At 43.2% G+C, this 19,244-nt stretch overlaps 1 protein-coding gene across 2 annotated transcripts in view; it reads right to left on the reverse strand.

Moving 5' to 3' along the window:
* The window catches only part of ANO9 (anoctamin 9), a 162,765-nt gene that overhangs the window by 18,638 nt on the left and 124,883 nt on the right, over window positions 1-19,244 (reverse strand). For both annotated transcript variants that reach the window (XM_069739223.1, XM_069739224.1), the window contains exons 12-15: window positions 6,017-6,121; window positions 5,749-5,913; window positions 4,299-4,335; window positions 3,151-3,262 (exon numbers count right to left, since the gene is read on the reverse strand). In XM_069739223.1, coding sequence (XP_069595324.1) covers window positions 3,151-3,262; window positions 4,299-4,335; window positions 5,749-5,913; window positions 6,017-6,121 — 419 coding nt within the window. The remainder of the gene's footprint in view (window positions 1-3,150; window positions 3,263-4,298; window positions 4,336-5,748; window positions 5,914-6,016; window positions 6,122-19,244) is intronic.

Here is a 19,244-nt window from a genome sequence, read left to right on the forward strand (position 1 = left end):
TCTTTCTAGCTCTCATAAACTTCCATTGAGATATGACTTCTGCATCACCCAGCAAACATGGCCTAATAACATCTAAAGATGGTGGCTGGTAAGTATGAGACTGGGAACAGGGAACTTAGTTTAGTAGCACCACTCCAGTGCTGCAATAAAAAACCTAGAGAGGTGCTTTAAGGTAGTCTGCTGAATTGATTACACAGTTCTTCATTGGGTCAATTTATTCTTGGCTGGAAGACCACAAAGAGTATCTGTTGGCACCTCATCCTCTTCTCATCCTTTAAAATTCAGAGTACCACAGGGCATGATTCTTTCCTCAAGGAGGTTTATGTTTTTCCATGCTTCCATTAGGCGAAATATCCTAGAGCGAGGACTCTGGCATATAACTGCTCTGCTGATGTGTACCAATTATATTATAAACTAGATGGTGGCCCGATTCTAACACATCGGGTATTCTAGAATATGTATTTATGTATGTATATAGCAGCCACATAGTATATAGGAGCCATGTAGTATATAGCAGACAAATACTACGTGGCCTGTGCTATATACTATGTGGCTGCTATATACATGCATATTGTAGAATACCCGATGCGTTAATACAGGCCACGCAATATGTAACAGTGGCCACGCAGTATATAACACAGCCACGTACTATACAACACAGCCACGCAGTATATAGCAGCCACGCAGTATATAACACAGGCAACGTAGTATATAACACAGGCCACGCAGTATATAACACAGGCCACATAATATATAGCACAGCCCACGCAGTATATAGCATATAATATAAATTCAGTTCCTAATTGTTGTATTTTATAAAAAGTATTCCTTATTTTCAAATGTTCTTTTAGTCACTTTGTATCAGTGTTGGTAAAAAATGTGGTATATTACACATTGAAGTGCTTATTGCAGTGCTTCTCAACTCCAGTCCTCAAGGCCCCACAACAGGTCATGTTTTCAGGATTTCCTTAGTATTGCATAGGTGATGGAATTAATGCTTGAGCAGTTGATACATAGTGGATGCTTTCCTGAAACGGAAAGTACTTGCAAGCAGCTTGCAAGTACTTTCCGTTTCAGGAAAGCATCCACTATGTATTTCCTTTAAGTAGAGGGCTTTTCGGTCTCTTTCGTCCCGCTACATTTAGCCCAACTTGGGTCTCTCCCTAAGGTGGCTAGCATATATGTGTGAGCAGTTGATGAAATTATCACCTGTGCAATACTAAGGAAATCCTGAAAACATGACCTGTTGTGGGGTCTTGAGGACTGGAGTTGAGAAACACTGGCTTATTGCCTAGTTACATAGGATTATGGGTTTAAAGAATTGATTAATGCCAGCTGACAACAACTGAAGAAGGACAAAGCTGAAGTTCTTTTTGTTGGAGATCAAAGTCTAATAACCTTTGAAAGCTCAGATCAGGCATGCGATTTGAGTGCAGTTATTGGTGGCTAAGTCTCTTAAAAAGTAAATATCAACCACTCGTAAGTCTTCACTTTTCTACTCTCCGGTCTACGAGATGTGAAAATGTCATCAGAAGACCTATCAACACTGGTACATGCATTCATAACTTCCACGCTGGACTACTATAATGCCACCTAGACCTCCCAGATAAAGTAATACATCACTTTCAGTAAGTCCAAAATGCAGCAGCTAGGTTAATAGCAGATCAATCTTGATATACTTCCATTTCGTCAATCCTGCACTGAGTGTCTGTAAAATGGAAGACAACTTCTACATTTTGCCTAAGGACCTTTAGCACCATAAATAACTTAGGTGTCGTCTACATGAATTATCTAGTGGAACGCCACACTCCATTCCAACCTTTCAGATCAGCAGGCATGAGTAAACGGTCCATTCCCAAGATCCAGCGTAAAACATTTAGAGGCAAAACCTTCTGTTATGAAGCACCCACTCTCTGTAACTTATTACCTGGAAGATTCAAAACTCACCTATAATGATTAGGCTAGTTTCAGACGTCTGTATTTCGAGGTCCAAGTACAGACAGTGATACATGAACTGGCCCACGGGTCTCCTAGAGAACCTCACATATGCCCATAAGGCTGTCGAGTTTCGGTCAGGGAGATCCGCGATCAGTCTGTGTAACACAGATTTGTGAATCCGGTTTTAGGGAATTAAAAGGGTCTTTCTAAACCAGTGTTCCCCAACTCCGGTACTCAAGAGCCACCAACAGGTCATGTTTTGAGGATTTCCTTAGTATTGCCTAGGTCATTGAATGCTTGCATGTACAGGTGATGCAATTATCACCTGTGCAATACTAAGGAAATCCTGAAAACATGACCTGTTGGTGGCTCTTGAGGACCGGACTTGGGGAACACTGTTCTAAACCAAACAACTCCTTAAGCTTGGGTTTACACATTGTGCATTTGTTGGAGATCTCCAGAATCGTTGCCAAAGATTTAAACTACACTGAGTCATGGTATAAAATAAAACCTGCAGCAGATTGTAGGCATGCTGTGATTACTTATTTGTTGTAACAGTGGATTTTCATCAGCAAGCATAATTCTTTGCATTACAAGATTAGATTTGCGCCTATTGCAGCACCAATATCCATGTGTACCATGCAGAGTTGGCTGCAGACTTGTTGGCCTGCTTAACAGCATAATTTTTATGCAGTTTGGACTTATACTTTGGCTCTTTGATTATACTTCTAGCAATAAACATAAGGCGTTTTATCAAGTTGCCAATTTCCAGAAAATCCATCAGGTATTAGATTATTAAACAATATGAACTATTATTAATATTCAAGAGACATATCATCTACTGAAGTCATAGTTATATCAGCATAGTCACCGTGTGATTACCACATGTATAAATTAAAGCTTCATGACCAATAATTACCACCTCAACCTCTAATCTAAGAAATAGACAATGGTATATAATGAACAGATGTAAAAAAAAAAAAATACCCAACCTACTCAATTTATATTTACATCAATTGCTATGGTTCACATCATGGGCACTATTGCAGTCATATTGTATGCGGTGACCAACATGAGATCACAATATGTCACAAAATTGCTTTCTAAATTCAAAAAGGTACCTATGATTTATAGCAGAGGGCGCTTAGTATAGGAAAAGCATCCTTCAAAGACAATATTACCCATCACATGGTGGTAATAATGGTCAGTTACCTTCCCAGGAAGAACGCCACGTAGAAGAGGGACGAGAAGTGGGTGACGAATTGAAATGTAAACACTTTAGATGTGAAGCTGTTTTCTCGTTCAGTAAAGGTCCGAGGTTTTTCTGAGATAGAAAAGGAATATTATCTTGCACATGTGATCTGTATATCCTCACTTTATTTTACGTCATCAGATCGAAAACTGATATTTACAGTATTTCATAGCCACCCCAAACATTTTATATTCCTCTTACAAGAGGTCATAGATTTCCAACATGTTGCTCAGTTCTCTTGTCAATAGGCAGAGCACGAACGACCTTGGCCATTGCTTTTAAATATTTGTTCTTCTAGATCATTTAAAATCTACTAAAGCAACTGATGACTTTGGGTTTTCGGCTACGGAAGAAGAGAACCGAAAAGAGCTCTTCAATGGTGGAACTCTAGATCCATGCATAACACTGGATTTTGGATATGCGTCAAACAAATCCTGAACATTGTGTCCACAGAAAATGTATTCTCATATTATGCTTATGATTTTACACAGAGCCACACCAAGGTTTATTTCCTTACTAATTCTGGGAGAATTAGTGAGCAATAAATTGTGGCATGATGCAACACAATGCCAGTGCCTCATATTGTGGTGTAGGGCAATGTTCCTCAACTCTAGTCCTCAAGGCCCGCCAACAAAGCAGGTTTTCTGGATTTCATTAGTATTGCACAGGTGATAATTCCAGACATGATCAGTTCAGATTTTGCACTTGCACTTTATGGATTATTCCTTTTGATCATATGTTTTTGAACACCTTATTCATTTGTGTTAATTTTCTAGTATGGATTCACTTTTTACAAAGCCATCATGTATTCCCTTTTACAATTATGATTATGTTCTCTTCGGTGAGGTTTTTGTCTATCATGGGACTAATTTTTAATGTTGCTTTTTTACATTTATACTAATTAACAAATATATTTTTAATGACATTCATTAATTGCTCATTTAATTTTTGGCTTTAGATCCATATTAGGCTTATGCTTTACTTCCATGCACCATTTGGTGGACACACAATTACGGTATTCCTCTTATATGTCTCACATTTATGTGTTGTGTTGTTATATTGTCTGTTTTGTATTAACTCTAAGTTAGAGTAAATTCAAGCAACTCACCCAAGTTACACAAATGAGTGGAGACTACACGATTCACCTGCAAAGATAAAATGGACCTCAGATAAGAAGTGCTACCATAATTCAACTTTGTTCAAAAGCTCTACAATAATCTCCTGCAAAATTAAAATGTCCTGAGTTCCTGGGACACAGATCTAAGAAGTCTACTTGGCCTTGAAGAATAGGACAAAGCCCATTTAGATGAGCCAACAATTGTCAAAAGCGTTTGAACCCTGGTTCCGAACTATCAGTCCATTTAAACAGGCCGGTAATCACCCTAAGAATGAGCAAAACATCCGTTCGTTGGGTGCATGCATTATAATCGTTATTTGCAGCACATCGCCCTGTTCTGCTGATTAAATGTAATGTTATATGTGCAGAACGATTGTACTAACAATTGTTTTGTGTCTCTAGAACGTTCGTTTGCTTGTCCAAACAGGGAATGACCTCTGATTGGCTTGTATGTAGCTAATTTTAATACACTGCCTGATCCCAGCCATTAAATGATGGCTAACTGACTATACTGAAGACATCTAATGTCTTGAATAGATGAGATGACAAATGTTCTATGCACACAGAACGATCGTCAATACAATCATGTTGTGTGTGCATAGAATATCATGTTGCCAAGATCGATGAATTTAAAAAATGATCGCACCAGATGAGCGGGCGTTTAGCTCATTTGTTGGGTTATCGTCAGTCTGTTTAGATGGGCCGAGAATCGGGAACAACGATTGCTACCAAAATCTTAATACCCATCCAATTGGATTGTTGATTGGGGAACGAGTGTTCATGAGGACACTGATTACCAATTATCAGCCCATGTAAATGGGCTTTAAGAATTTGGTTGTGAAAGCGTTATATACATATGTGGGTTAATAAACTTATTATTATTATTCAACAACAGTTTTAGCTGTACGATGGCCTGCATAATTCAAGAGAGCGCCACACTTGATTACATGCTATGTTTTTTCCTTGCCTTAGAAGTAAATAAGAAGTGGACCCATTAAAAGACAACTCCCGTCAAAGTGCTTTATGAAGGCATAACAGAAAGAGGTTCTTTGCTCTAAATCCACCTCGGAGCCAGAACAGGGAGCCATTCTGTACAAACGACTCCCATTCTGGTAGGCTCAAGCTGTCTTTGTATTTTATGGAAGGGTATTCATCTGAATAGGCTCCATGTATTCTTCATTTTCCAGCGCAGAGGGATACCTGGCTGGTCCTGGCATTCATTAGGAAAATATGCGTTTTGCTGGGGCTACCAGTGAGTGACACATGGAGATATCAGCTACTTACCCCAATCACCACATTTTAAAATGACAACCTCCCATATCTATGATATAGCGAAAAGTAATTTTTCATAGCTGACTCCTAACAAATACATTGAGCCCACACATTGCCGTGACTTTTGCAAAGATCATATGCAGTAGCCTAACCCTTCTGAACAAACTACCTTAGTCATGATGACAATAGTGAGGTAATGAAGGACAGCTCCAGACATGACAGAAGCAGTATTGGCATGATCACTTAGCAATTGCCATGATGAACGCATGAAGAACACAGTCGATAAAACTCGGTATACCACTAGGGCTTGTGCGATTCCAATTGAAATTCCTATCTGGAGGAGAGAGACGAAAAAAAGCACTGGTTAGGCCAATGTTACCGGCAGAGATCGATGCCTTTAGTAATATATGTCAGATATAGTAATGTGAAATCCATACCACTGCAGCCACTCCCAATAGAACTAGAGTAGAGCGCAGATAAGAATGCTGATGTTTCTGAATACTGCAGTCTGGATCATTGATCAGCTCCAAAGCCAGCTCCTCCTGCACAAAAACAAGTGGTGCTTACTATGTACAGTATGTGCTAAAGGAACTACAAAAGGCTTATTACAGAAAACATTTCAACGCAATTAGTGGGATCAGAGAATTATCTGTGATAACATTGCAATAAAGCAATTGCTGCCAAATAGGGATGTCTTATTAATAAGCATGTAATCTCCCATTCCATTGTATGGGCAACCGCTCATTGCAAAATTTACTATAGATTATTGTAACATGCTAAAGGTAGACTGTCACCACAAAATGGCTGTTCAAAACAAACACATGTGCGTGGTGTGGCCAAACAGTTCAATACACATTCACACTTATTGTTTTCTCATCTGCCACTGTCCTTTTCTGGGCTCCTGTAAAGCCAGAGCTCTCAATCAAGGAAGAGGGGTGGAGAGCGACAGAGAACAAGTAGGAGGGAAAGTGTACTGAGCGGTTTTGAAATTCTAAGGCTTCACCTAACGCAAGTCCTTGGTTTGAACAGTCATTTTGTGCTAACAGATTCCCCTTAATGATAGTAAACGAATGCCAATAAACTTTTTTGATCATCAATTGATGCTACAGGACTACCCCCTCAACTTTTGGAGGCTTACACCCTGTCTTTTTAAATAATTTTGTATGTTAAATGTTATTAATAAGATATTTAGTTTTATTTCACCTCCTTTTGAATTGCACTTCCTTTTTTGCATGGTAATTACCAATGTGAAATATGTGGGACATCTATCTATAGTATGGTCAATAGCTGACCCGTGGATCTGCAGTGGATATTTGTACATGCTACAACAATAACTTCATCTCGTGGTATAATCCATTTGTTATCTCACATCGGATAAGACCCTATTTGCGCTGATCTCTCCAAACAGTTTCTTTGGTGAAACAATTTGTTTAGACATACAGTACAGACTAGGGTTGAGCGAAACGGGTCGTTCATTTTCAAAAGTCGCCGACTTTTGGCAAAGTCAGGTTTCATGAAACCCGACCCGACTCCTGTGCGGGGTCGGCCATGCGGTACGCGACTTTCGCGCCAAAGTCGTGTTTCAATGATGCGAAAAGCGCCATTTCTCAGCCAATGAAGGTGAACGCAGAGTGTGGGCAGCGTGATGACATAGGTCCTGGTCCCCACCATCTTAGAGAAGGGCATTGCAGTGATTGGCTTGCTGTCTGTGGCGTCACAGGGGCTATAAAGGGGCGTTCCCGCCGACCGCCATCTTACTGCTGCTGATCTGAGCTTAGGGAGAGGTTGCTGCCGCTTCGTCAGAAGCAGGGATAGCGTTAGGCAGGGTCCATTAACCCCCAAACCGCTTGTGCTGTAGCGATTTCCACTGTCCAACACCACCTTCAGTGTGCAGGGATAGTGGAAGCTACATTTTTTTTTCTCAGCGCTGTAGCTCATTGGGCTCCCCTAGAAGGCTCCCTGACAGCTGCATTGCTGTGTGTACGCCGCTGTGCAAACCAACTGCTTTTTTCAAAGCACAAATCCTCTTGTTCCTTCCTTTCTGCACAGCTATCTTTTTTGTTTGTCCACACTTTTTATTTAATTTGTGCATCAGTCCACTCCTTATTGCTGCCTTCCATACCTGGCTGAGATTACTGCAGGGAGATAGTAATTGTAGGACAGTCCCTGTTTTTTTTTTTTTTTTGTGGGAGATTAAGATTGGCATTTCTGCTAGAGTGCCATCCCTGTGTGTGCCATCTCTCACTCAGTGGGCCATAGAAAGGCTATTTATTTTTTGGTTGATTTGGTTTCTAAATTCTACCTGAAGAAATCAATAAATCAATCAGTGGGAGATAAATATTGGCCTCTGGGCTTGTGTGCCACTCCTGACACCTGTGTGTGCCATCTCTCACTCAGTGGGCCATAGAAAGCCTATTTATTTTTTTGGTTGATTTGGGTTCTAAATTCTACCTGAAAAAAATCACTAAATCAATCAGTGGGAGATAAATATTGGCCTCTGGGCTTGTGTGCCACTCCTGACTCCTGTGTGTGCCATCTCTCACTCAGTGGGCCATAGAAAGCCTATTTATTTTTTTGGTTGATTTGGGTTCTAAATTCTACCTGAAAAAAATCACTAAATCAATCAGTGGGAGATAAATATTGGCCTCTGGGCTTGTGTGCCACTCCTGACACCTGTGTGTGCCATCTCTCACTCAGTGGGCCATAGAAAGCCTATTTTTTTTTATTTGGTTTCTAAATTCTTCCTGAAAAAATCATTTTATTTTATTTTGTTTCTAAAGTCTCCCTGAAAAAAAAAAAAAATCAGTGGGAGATTAATATTGCCCTTTCTGCTTGTGTGCCAGTCTTGACTCCTGGGTGTGCCATCTCTCTCTCTCAGATAGTGGGCCATAGAAAGCCTATTTATTTTTTTGGTTGATTTGGGTTCTAAATTCTACCTGAAGAAATCAATAAATCAATCAGTGGGAGATAAATATTGGCCTCTGGGCTTGTGTGCCACTCCTGACTCCTGTGTGTGCCATCTTTCACTCAGTGGGCCATAGAAAGCCTATTTTTTTTTTATTTGGTTTCTAAATTCTGCCTGAAAAAATCATTTTATTTTATTTGGTTTCTAAATTCTTCCTGAAAAAAAAAAAAAAAAAGGGAGATTAATATTGACATTTGTGCTTGAGTGACAGTCCTGCATATGTGGCATCTCTGTGATTTGTTGCCACAGAAACAGAGTGTGTAACATTGTGCCTGATTTTCCTTGCGGTCTCACCAACCTGTAAAGGGATATCGAAATCCTACTGAAGTTATAGCTCACCGTGTAAGTTGTTTGACAGCAACAAGTAAAGTTACTTTGGTTAAGTTTTTAAAACAATGAGGAAGTCTGGTGCAAGAGGTCGTGGCCGTGTACCCCTGGAACCAATTTTAAATTGCCTACAGCCAGCCCAATTTATTATGTTAGGCCTTCGAAGCCTGTCTGCGGTCCCTCCTTCCACTAGGCCTCCACTGACCTGTCTACTGCTGCCCGTGTACCCCTGGAACCAATTATAAAGTGCCTACAGCCAGCACAATTTTTTTTTATGTTAGGCCTTCGAAGCCTGTCTGCGGCCCGTTCTTTCTACTACTCCTACACTGACCAGACCACTGCTGCCCGTGTACCCCTGGAACCTATTTAAAAGTGCCTACAGCCCAATATTTTTTATGTTAGGCCTTCGAAGCCTGTCTGCGGCCCGTTCTTTCTACTACTCCTACACTGACCAGTCTACTGCTGCCCGTGTACCCCTGAAACCAATGTTAAAGTGCCTACAGCCCAATATTTTTTTATGTTAGGCCTTCGAAGCCTGTCTGCGGCCCGTTCTTTCTACTACTCCTACACTGACCAGACCACTGCTGCCCGTGTACCCCTGGAACCTATTTAAAAGTGCCTACAGCCCAATATTTTTTTATGTTAGGCCTTCGAAGCCTGTCTGCGGCCCGTTCTTTCTACTACTCCTACACTGACCAGACCACTGCTGCCCGTGTACCCCTGGAACCTATTTAAAAGTGCCTACAGCCCAATATTTTTTTATGTTAGGCCTTCGAAGCCTGTCTGCGGCCCGTTCTTTCTACTACTCCTACACTGACCAGTCTACTGCTGCCCGTGTACCCCTGGAACCTATTTTTAATTGCATAGAGCATCCTTTTTTTAATAGTAGGCGTACAAAGTCTGTCTGCGGTCCACTATTGAAATTGTCCTCCACTGCCCAGAGCAATGCTGCCTGTGTACCCCTGTAACCTTTTTTAAGCTGCAGTGAGCCACATTTTTGGTTTAAGGCCTACTACCTGTGTCTGTCTGCGCCACTCAATACAGCTGTGTTCCTTTGAAAAAATCTGAGCGTCAATAGTCTTGTTTTCAGCCTCTAGGAATTTTAAAACTGCATTGGGGCTACAACTTTGGTAGGGCCTACTAACAGTGTCTGCCGCTCCTTGCTGTTCTCCTGGTTTCCTGTCCTGAAATTCCATTTTCAGGCTCTCGTTAAGTAGTTGTTAATGTTAGACTGCATTTGGCCTACTAGTTGGGTTGGGGCCTACTATCGGTGTCTGCCACTCCTTGCTGTTCTCCTCCACTGAACAAAGCTGTGCCGCCTGTTTACTATTGTTGCCAATTTTGAACTGCATTTCGACTACTTACTGATTTGGGCCTACTCTCTGTGTCAGCCTCTCATTCCAGTTGTCCTCCACTGCAATGCCCCCTGGTTAGTCCTGTGTTACCAATTTTGAACTGCATTTAGCCCACTTTATTCTTTGGGCCTATATCTGTGTTTCCTCCTCATCCTGCCCATTGCCCAGCCAGTGATAGATGAGTCTGCTGGTACATTGACCCATAATGCAACATTCCCCATGCATGCTACACAGCAAGATTGTGACCCTGCTGAAAGTCAGGTTCCTCTTCCCGCATACCATACCACCTTACACGGGGACAAAGAGGAAGGTGCAGATGAAAGTGCAGGTTCCTTCATCAGGTGGGGGGAGGAATACTCGTTGGCGACGTCACTGGCACAGGGCCTCTCATAGTACGCAAAAGTGTTGCTGCCGGTGGGAGGCGCCCCCGCCGTGCAAACACACCGCTGTACTTTGAGGGGCCCTGTGCCAGTGCCAATGCCAACGAGTGGGCCCCCCCTGCTTGCTCAGGATCACAGCACTTGCAAAGTTGAAATACTTACCTCTCCCTGCTCCACTGCCGTGACGTCGTCCAGATTTAATGGGCCCACTAATTACTTGAACCAGCCCTACCCCCCACAACTTTAGCCAAATGACCCCCAATTTCAAATGCCTTCCAATTATTATAAGCTAAATTACGATTGACAAGCTTCTGTAACAAGAATGGATGTTTTTGCCATTAAAATGGGCAGTGTAGGTGTTTTCCTGGCCTCCACTCACTGCCGACTATGCTCCCCCATTGACTTGCATTGGGTTTCGTGTTTCGGTCGATACCCGACTTTTCGCGATAATCGGCCGATTCCACTCGACTCGACTTCTAAGATAGTCGGGTTTCGCGAAACACGGCTCGACTCTAAAAAGGTCAAGGTCGCTCAACCCTAGTACAGACCTAAAGTTTGGACACCTTCTCATTAAAAGATTTTTCTGTATTTTCATGACTATGAAAATTGTAAATTCACACTGAAGGCATCAAAACTATGAATCAACACATGTAGAATTATATACTTAACAAAAAAGTGTGAAACAACTGAAAATATGTCTTATATTCTAGGTTCTTCAAAGTAGCCACCTTTTGTTTCGATGACTGCTTTGCACACTCTTGGCATTCTCTTGATGAGCTTCAAGAGGTAGTTACCGGGAATGGTTTTCACTTCACAGGTGTGTCCTGTCAGGTTTAATAAGTGGGATTTTTTGCCTTATAAATGGGGTTGGGACCATCAGTTGTGTTGAGCAAAAGTCTGGTGAATATACAGCTGATAGTTCTACTGAATAGACTGTTAGAATTTGTATTATAGCAAGAAAAAAGCAGCTACGTAAAGAAAAACGAGTGGCCATCATTACTTTAAGAAATGAAGGTCAGTCAGTCCAAAAAAATTGGGAAAACTTTGAAAGTGTCTCCAAGTGCAGTGGCAAAAACCATCAAGCGCTACAAAGAAACTGGCTCACATGAGGACCGCCCCAGGAAAGGAAAACCAAGAGTCACCTCTGCTTCTGAGGATAAGTTTATCCAAGTCACCAGCCTCAGAAATCACAGGTTAACAGCAGCTCAGATTAGAGACCAGGTCAATGCCACACAGAGTTCTAGCAGCAGACCCATCTGTTGTGAATTCTGTTGTCGAGCTCCCTCCTGTGGTCGTGAATGGTACTTCGGTGAGTTCTGTCCATGGGCTCCCTCTGGTGGCTGTGAGTGGAGCTGCTGCTTCTGAGGTTCCTTACACAGGTGATGTGGTTTATCCTTTGGTTGGCTTCTCTATTTAACTCCACTTAGATCGTTACTTCATGCCAGCTGTCAATGTTTCTGCATTGGTTCAGTTCGCTCTTGGATCTTTCTGGTGACCTGTCTACTCCAGCAGAAGCTAAGTTCCTGATAGTATCTTATTCGTTCATTGTTTTCTTGTCCAGCTGGATATCATGATTTTGTCTTGCAAGGCTGGAAGCTCTGGGATGCAGAGTGGCATCTCCGCACCGTTAGTCGGTGCGGAGGTCTTTTTGCACACTCTGAGTGGTCTTTTGTAGTTTTTTGTGCTGATCGCAAAGCTACCTTTCCTATCCTCTGTCTATTTAGTAAGTTTGGCCTCCCTTTGCTGAAACTTGTTTCATTTCTGCGTTTGTGACTTTCATCTTTACTCACAGTCAATATATGTGGGGGGCTGCTTTTTCCTTTGGGGAATTTCTCTGAGGCAAGGTAGGCTTTATTTTCTATCTCTAGGGCTAGCTAGCTCTTAGGCTGTGACGAGGCGCCTAGGTAGAGTCAGGAGCGCTCCACGGCTATTTCTAGTGTGTGTGATAGGATTAGGGATTGCGGTCAGCAGAGCTCCCACATCCCAGAGCTTGTCCTGTGTGGGTTTTAGCTATCGGGTCATTCCGGGTGCTCCTAACCACCAGGTCATAACAGTACAGCTGGCCCAAAGTATTAATGCATCTCAATAGAGGGATAAGAGAAGTTCTGAGACCATTTTTTTTTCTTTGCACTGTGTTTTGTCTTTCTTTTCCCCTAAACCTTTGGGTGGTTCAGGACACAGGTGTAGATATGGACATTCAAAGTCTGTCCTCTTGTGTGGATCATCTCACTGCAAGGGTACAAAACATTCAAGATTTTATGGTTCAGAATCCGATGTTAGAGCCTAGAATTCCAATTCCTGATTTGTTTTCTGGGGATAGATCTAAGTTTCTGAATTTCAAAAATAATTGTAAACTGTTTCTAGCTTTGAAACCCCGCTCCTCTGGTGACCCCGCTCAACAAGTAAAAATCATTATTTCTTTGTTGCGTGGTGACCCTCAAGACTGGGCATTTTCCCTTGCGCCAGGAGATCCTGCATTGCGTGATGTTGATGCGTTTTTTCTGGCGCTTGGATTGCTTTATGATGAACCAAATTCAGTGGATCAGGCAGAGAAAATCTTGCTGGCTTTGTGTCAGGGTCAGGATGAAGCGGAGGTGTACTGTCAGAAGTTTAGAAAGTGGTCTGTGCTTACTCAGTGGAATGAATGTGCCCTGGTGGCAATTTTCAGAAAGGGTCTTTCTGAAGCCCTTAAGGATGTCATGGTGGGATTTCCCACGCCTGCTGGTCTGAATGAGTCTATGTCCTTGGCCATTCAGATCGATCGGCGCTTGCGTGAGCGCAAAGCTGTGCACCATTTGGCGGTGTTCTCTGAGAATAGGCCTGAGCCTATGCAGTGTGATAGGACTTTGACCAGAGCTGAACGGCAAGAACACAGACGTCGGAATGGACTGTGTTTTTACTGTGGTGAATCCACTCATGCTATCTCTGATTGTCCTAAGCGCACTAAGCGGTTCGCTAGGTCTGCCACCATTGGTACGGTACAGTCTAAATTTCTTTTGTCCGTTACTCTGATTTGCTCTCTGTCGTCCTGTTCTGTTATGGCATTTGTGGATTCAGGCACTGCCCTGAATTTGATGGACTTGGAGTTTGCCAGGCGCTGTGGTTTTTCCTTGGAGCCCTTGCAGTATCCTATTCCATTGAGAGGAATTGATGCTACGCCTTTGGCCAAGAATAAACCTCAGTACTGGACGCAATTGACCATGTGCATGGCTCCTGCACATCAGGAGGATATTCGCTTTTTGGTGTTGCATAATCTGCATGATGTGGTTGTTTTGGGGTTGCCATGGCTACAGGTCCATAATCCAGTATTGGATATTGGATTGGAAATCTATGTCTGTGTCCGGCTGGGGTTGTCAAGGGGTACATGGTGATGTTCCATTGTTGTCAATTTCGCCTTCCACTCCTTCTGAAGTCCCTGAGTTTTTATCAGATTACCGGGATGTATTTCAGGAGCCCAAATCCGGTGCCCTACCTCCTCATAGGGATTGCGATTGTGCTATTAATTTGATTCCCGGTAGTAAGTTTCCTAAGGGCTGACTGTTTAATTTATCTGTGCCAGAGCACACTGCTATGCGGAGTTATATAAAGGAATCCTTGGAGAAGGGTCATATTCGCCTGTCGTCGTCACCAATGGGAGCAGGGTTCTTTTTTGTGGCCAAGAAGGATGGCTCTTTAAGACCTTGTATTGATTACCGCCTTCTTAATAAGATCACAGTCAAATTTCCGTATCCTTTGCCGCTGCTGTCTGATTTGTTTGCTCGGATTAAGGGGGCTAGTTGGTTCACCAAGATAGATCTTCGAGGGGCGTATAATCTTGTGCGAATTAAACAGGGCGATGAATGGAAAACAGCATTTAATACGCCCGAGGGCCATTTTGAGTACCTGGTTATGCCATTCGGGCTTTCTAATGCTCCATCTGTGTTTCAGTCCTTTATGCATGACATCTTCCGAGAGTACCTGGATAGATTCATGATTGTATATTTGGATGACATTTTGGTCTTTTCAGATGATTGGGAGTCTCATGTGAAGCAGGTCAGAATGGTGTTCCAGGTCCTTCGTGCGAATTCCTTGTTTGTGAAGGGGTCAAAGTGTCTCTTTGGAGTTCAGAAGGTTTCATTTTTGGGTTTCATTTTTTCCCCTTCTACTATCGAGATGGACCCTGTTAAAGTTCAGGCCATTTACGATTGGACTCAGCCGACATCTGTGAAGAGCCTACAGAAGTTCCTGGGCTTTGCTAATTTTTACCGTCGCTTCATCGCTAATTTTTCTAGTATTGCTAAACCGTTGACTGATTTGACCAAGAAAGATGCTGATGTGGTCAATTGGTCCTCTGTGGCTGTAGAGGCTTTTCAGGAGTTGAAGCGTCGTTTTTCTTCTGCCCCTGTGCTGTGCCAGCCAGATGTTTCGCTCCCGTTTCAGGTCGAGGTTGATGCTTCTGAGATCGGAGCAAGGGCTGTTTTGTCGCAAAGAAGTTCTGATGGCTCGATTATGAAACCATGTGCCTTCTTTTCTAGAAAATTCTCTCCTGCTGAGCGCAATTATGATGTTGGCAATCGAGAGTTGTTGGCCATGAAGTGGGCATTCGAGGAGTGGCGACATTGGCTTGAAGGAGCTAAACATCGCGTGGTGGTCTTGACGGATCACAAGAATTTGACTTATCTCGAGTCTGCCAAACGGTTGAATCCTAGACAGGCTCGTTGGTCGCTATTTTTCTCCCGTTTTGATTTTGTGGTTTCGTACCTTCCGGGCTCTAAGAATGTGAAGGCTGATGCCCTGTCAAGGAGTTTTGTGCCCGACTCTCCGGGTGTTCCTGAGCCGGCGGGTATTCTCAAAGAGGGGGTAATTTTGTCTGCCATCTCCCCTGATTTGCGGCGGGTGCTGCAAAGATTTCAGGCTGATAGACCTGACCGTTGCCCAGCGGAGAAACTGTTTGTCCCTGATAAATGGACTAGTAGAGTTATCTCTGAGGTTCATTGTTCGGTGTTGGCTGGTCATCCTAGAATCTTTGGTACCAGAGATTTGGTGGCTAGATCCTTTTGGTGGCCTTCTTTGTCACGGGATGTGCGTTCTTTTGTGCAGTCCTGTGGGACTTGTGCTCGGGCTAAGCCCTGCTGTTCTCGTGCCAGTGGGTTGCTTTTGCCCTTGCCGGTCCCGAAGAGGCCCTGGACGCATATTTCCATGGATTTTATTTCTGATCTCCCTGTTTCTCAAAGGATGTCGGTCATTTGGGTGGTTTGTGATCGCTTCTCTAAGATGGTCCATTTGGTACCCTTGTCTAAATTGCCTTCCTCCTCTGATTTGGTGCCATTGTTTTTCCAGCATGTGGTTCGTTTGCATGGCATTCTGGAGAACATCGTCTCGGACAGAGGTTCCCAGTTTGTTTCAAGGTTTTGGCGGTCCTTTTGTGCTAAAATGGGCATGGATTTGTCTTTTTCTTCAGCTTTCCATCCTCAGACTAATGGCCAAACCGAACGAACTAATCAGACTTTGGAAACATATCTGAGATGCTTTGTTTCTGCTGATAAGGATGATTGGGTGTCCTTCTTGCCTTTGGCTGAGTTCGCCCTTAATAATCGGGCCAGCTCGGCTACTTTGGTTTCTCCTTTTTTTCTGCAATTCTGGTTTCCATCCTCGTTTCTCTTCAGGGCAGGTTGAGCCTTCGGACTGTCCTGGTGTGGATACTGTGGTGGACAGGTTGCAGCAGATTTGGACTCATGTGGTGGACAATTTGACATTGTCCCAGGAGAAGGCTCAATGTTTCGCTAACCGCCGGCGCTGTGTTGGTCCCCGACTTCGGGTTGGGGATTTGGTTTGGTTGTCATCTCGTCATGTTCCTATGAAGGTTTCCTCTCCTAAGTTTAAGCCTCGTTTCATTGGGCCATATAAGATATCTGAAGTTCTTAATCCTGTGTCATTTCGTTTGGACCTTCCAGCTTCTTTTGCCATCCATAATGTGTTCCATAGGTCGTTGTTGCGGAGATACGTGGCGCCTATGGTTCCCTCCGTTGATCCTCCTGCCCCGGTGTTGGTCGAGGGGGAGTTGGAGTATGTGGTGGAGAAGATTTTGGATTCTCGTGTTTCAAGACGGAAACTCCAGTACCTGGTCAAGTGGAAGGGTTATGGTCAGGAAGATAATTCCTGGGTTTTTGCCTCTGATGTTCATGCTGCCGATTTAGTTCATGCCTTTCATTTGGCTCATCCTGATTGGCCTAGGGGCTCTGGTGAGGGTTCGGTGACCCCTCCTCAAGGGGGGGGTACTGTTGTGAATTCTGTTGTCGAGCTCCCTCCTGTGGTCGTGAATGGTACTTCGGTGAGTTCTGTCCGTGGGCTCCCTCTGGTGGCTGTGAGTGGAGCTGCTGCTTCTGAGGTTCCTTACACAGGTGACGTGGTTTATCCTTTGGTTGGCTTCACTATTTAACAGTATCACAGAAAAACTTTCAAATGCAAGTGCCCCAAAAAAAGGAATAATCACCGACTAAAGCACTAAATAAACAAATAAATACAATACACAATAAAACGTAACATTTACTATTAATGCAGATAAAAATGACAACACTCACGACCTAAAAACGTCTACTATTAGGCTGACAAAAAGATACAGGGTGCACTCAGAACCTATTATATAACTATCTTACCCTAACTTACTGCGGAGGTTGGCACCCTATAAATCCTGCGCAATGGCGCCCCCGCTCAACGAAGGCTCGCCCTAACTCACCCTGGAACACCCTCAAGTGAGGAAGATAGACAAACAGCAGACCATACAAACAGAAAAACGAACAAAATTGCAATTGGAGCTGCAGAAAAAATAAATAAAGTGCACGTATGCTAGAAAAGATCAATATTAGCACATATCAAGCACACAATTGCACTAATCCCCATATGGCCTATAGCCTTCTTGTGGGATTAAACTGTACCTAGATGCATGCTACCTGCCTGCGGGGGTTGGCACCCTATAATCCTGCACAAATGGCGCCCCCGCTCTCGTCGACTGGCCCTGATGCGCCCTAACACTGCCAAATGGCAACTAGACCGAAAAAATACACAAAAAGCAGGCCGCACGTACAGTCACCAATTAGGTAAACTATACCACCTAACCAAAAAAGCACATCCCCAATAACACAAACATATACAAATCCCAATATATACATCTCAATATACATATCTCAGTATGTTCATCTCGACGCGTTTCCCCGAGGTCGGTTCATCAGGAGACATACTAGAAAGATATCACTTATCTGAGTGACGGGTAGAGGACAAATCACTCAAGGAGGTGTACGGTAGAGCAGTGGGGAACAATGTCCATCCATGACCGCAGGCTGATTGTAACCTGCGGTCAGGGATGGACATTGTTCCCCACTGCTCTACCGTACACCTCCTTGAGTGATTTGTCCTCTACCCGTCACTCAGATAAGTGATATCTTTCTAGTATGTCTCCTGATGAACCGACCTCGGGGAAACGCGTCGAGATGAACATACTGAGATATGTATATTGAGATGTATATATTGGGATTTGTATATATGTTTGTGTTATTGGGGATGTGCTTTTTTGGTTAGGTGGTATAGTTTACCTAATTGGTGACTGTACGTGCGGCCTGCTTTTTGAGTATTTTTTCGGTCTAGTTGCCATTTGGCAGTGTTAGGGCGCATCAGGGCCAGTCGACAAGAGCGGGGGCACCATTTGCGCAGGATTATAGGGTGCCAACCCCCGCAGGCAGGTAGCATGCATCTAGGTACAGTTTAATCCCACAAGAAGGCTATAGGCCATATGGGGATTAGTGCAATTGTGTGCTTGATATGTGCTAATATTGATCTTTTCTAGCATACGTGCACTTTATTTATTTTTTCTGCAGCTCCAATTGCAATTTTGTTCGTTTGTCTGTTTGTATGGTCTGCTGTTTGCCTATCTTCCTCACTTGAGGGTGTTCCAGGGTGAGTTAGGGCGAGCCTTCGTTGAGCGGGGGCGCCATTGCGCAGGATTTATAGGGTGCCAACCTCCGCAGTAAGGTAGCGTAAGATAGTTATATAATAGGTTCTGAGTGCACCCTGTATCTTTTTGTCAGCCTAATAGTAGACGTTTTTAGGACGTGAGTGTTGTCATTTTTATCTGCATTAATAGTAAATGTTACGTTTTATTGTGTATTGTATTTATTTGTTTATTTAGTGCTTTAGTCGGTGATTATGGCTTCTCTATTTAACTCCACTTAGATCGTTACTCCATGCCAGCTGTCAATGTTTCTGCATTGGTTCAGTTCGCTCTTGGATCTTTCTGGTGACCTGTCTACTCCAGCAGAAGCTAAGTTCCTGATAGTATCTTATTCTTTCATTGTTTTCTTGTCCAGCTGGATATCATGATTTTGTCTTGCTAGCTGGAAGCTCTGGGATGCAGAGTGGCATCTCCGCACCGTTAGTCGGTGCTGAGGTCTTTTTGCACACTCTGAGTGGTCTTTTGTAGTTTTTTGTGCTGATCGCAAAGCTACCTTTCCTATCCTCTGTCTATTTAGTAAGTCTGGCCTCCCTTTGCTGAAACTTGTTTCATTTCTGCGTTTGTGACTTTCATCTTTACTCACAGTCAATGTATGTGGGGGGCTGCCTTTTCCTTTGGGGAATTTCTCTGAGGCAAGGTAGGCCTTATTTTTTA

The sequence above is a fragment of the Ranitomeya imitator genome, chromosome 9, assembly GCF_032444005.1.
Source record: "Ranitomeya imitator isolate aRanImi1 chromosome 9, aRanImi1.pri, whole genome shotgun sequence".
Lineage (NCBI taxonomy): Eukaryota > Metazoa > Chordata > Amphibia > Anura > Dendrobatidae > Ranitomeya > Ranitomeya imitator.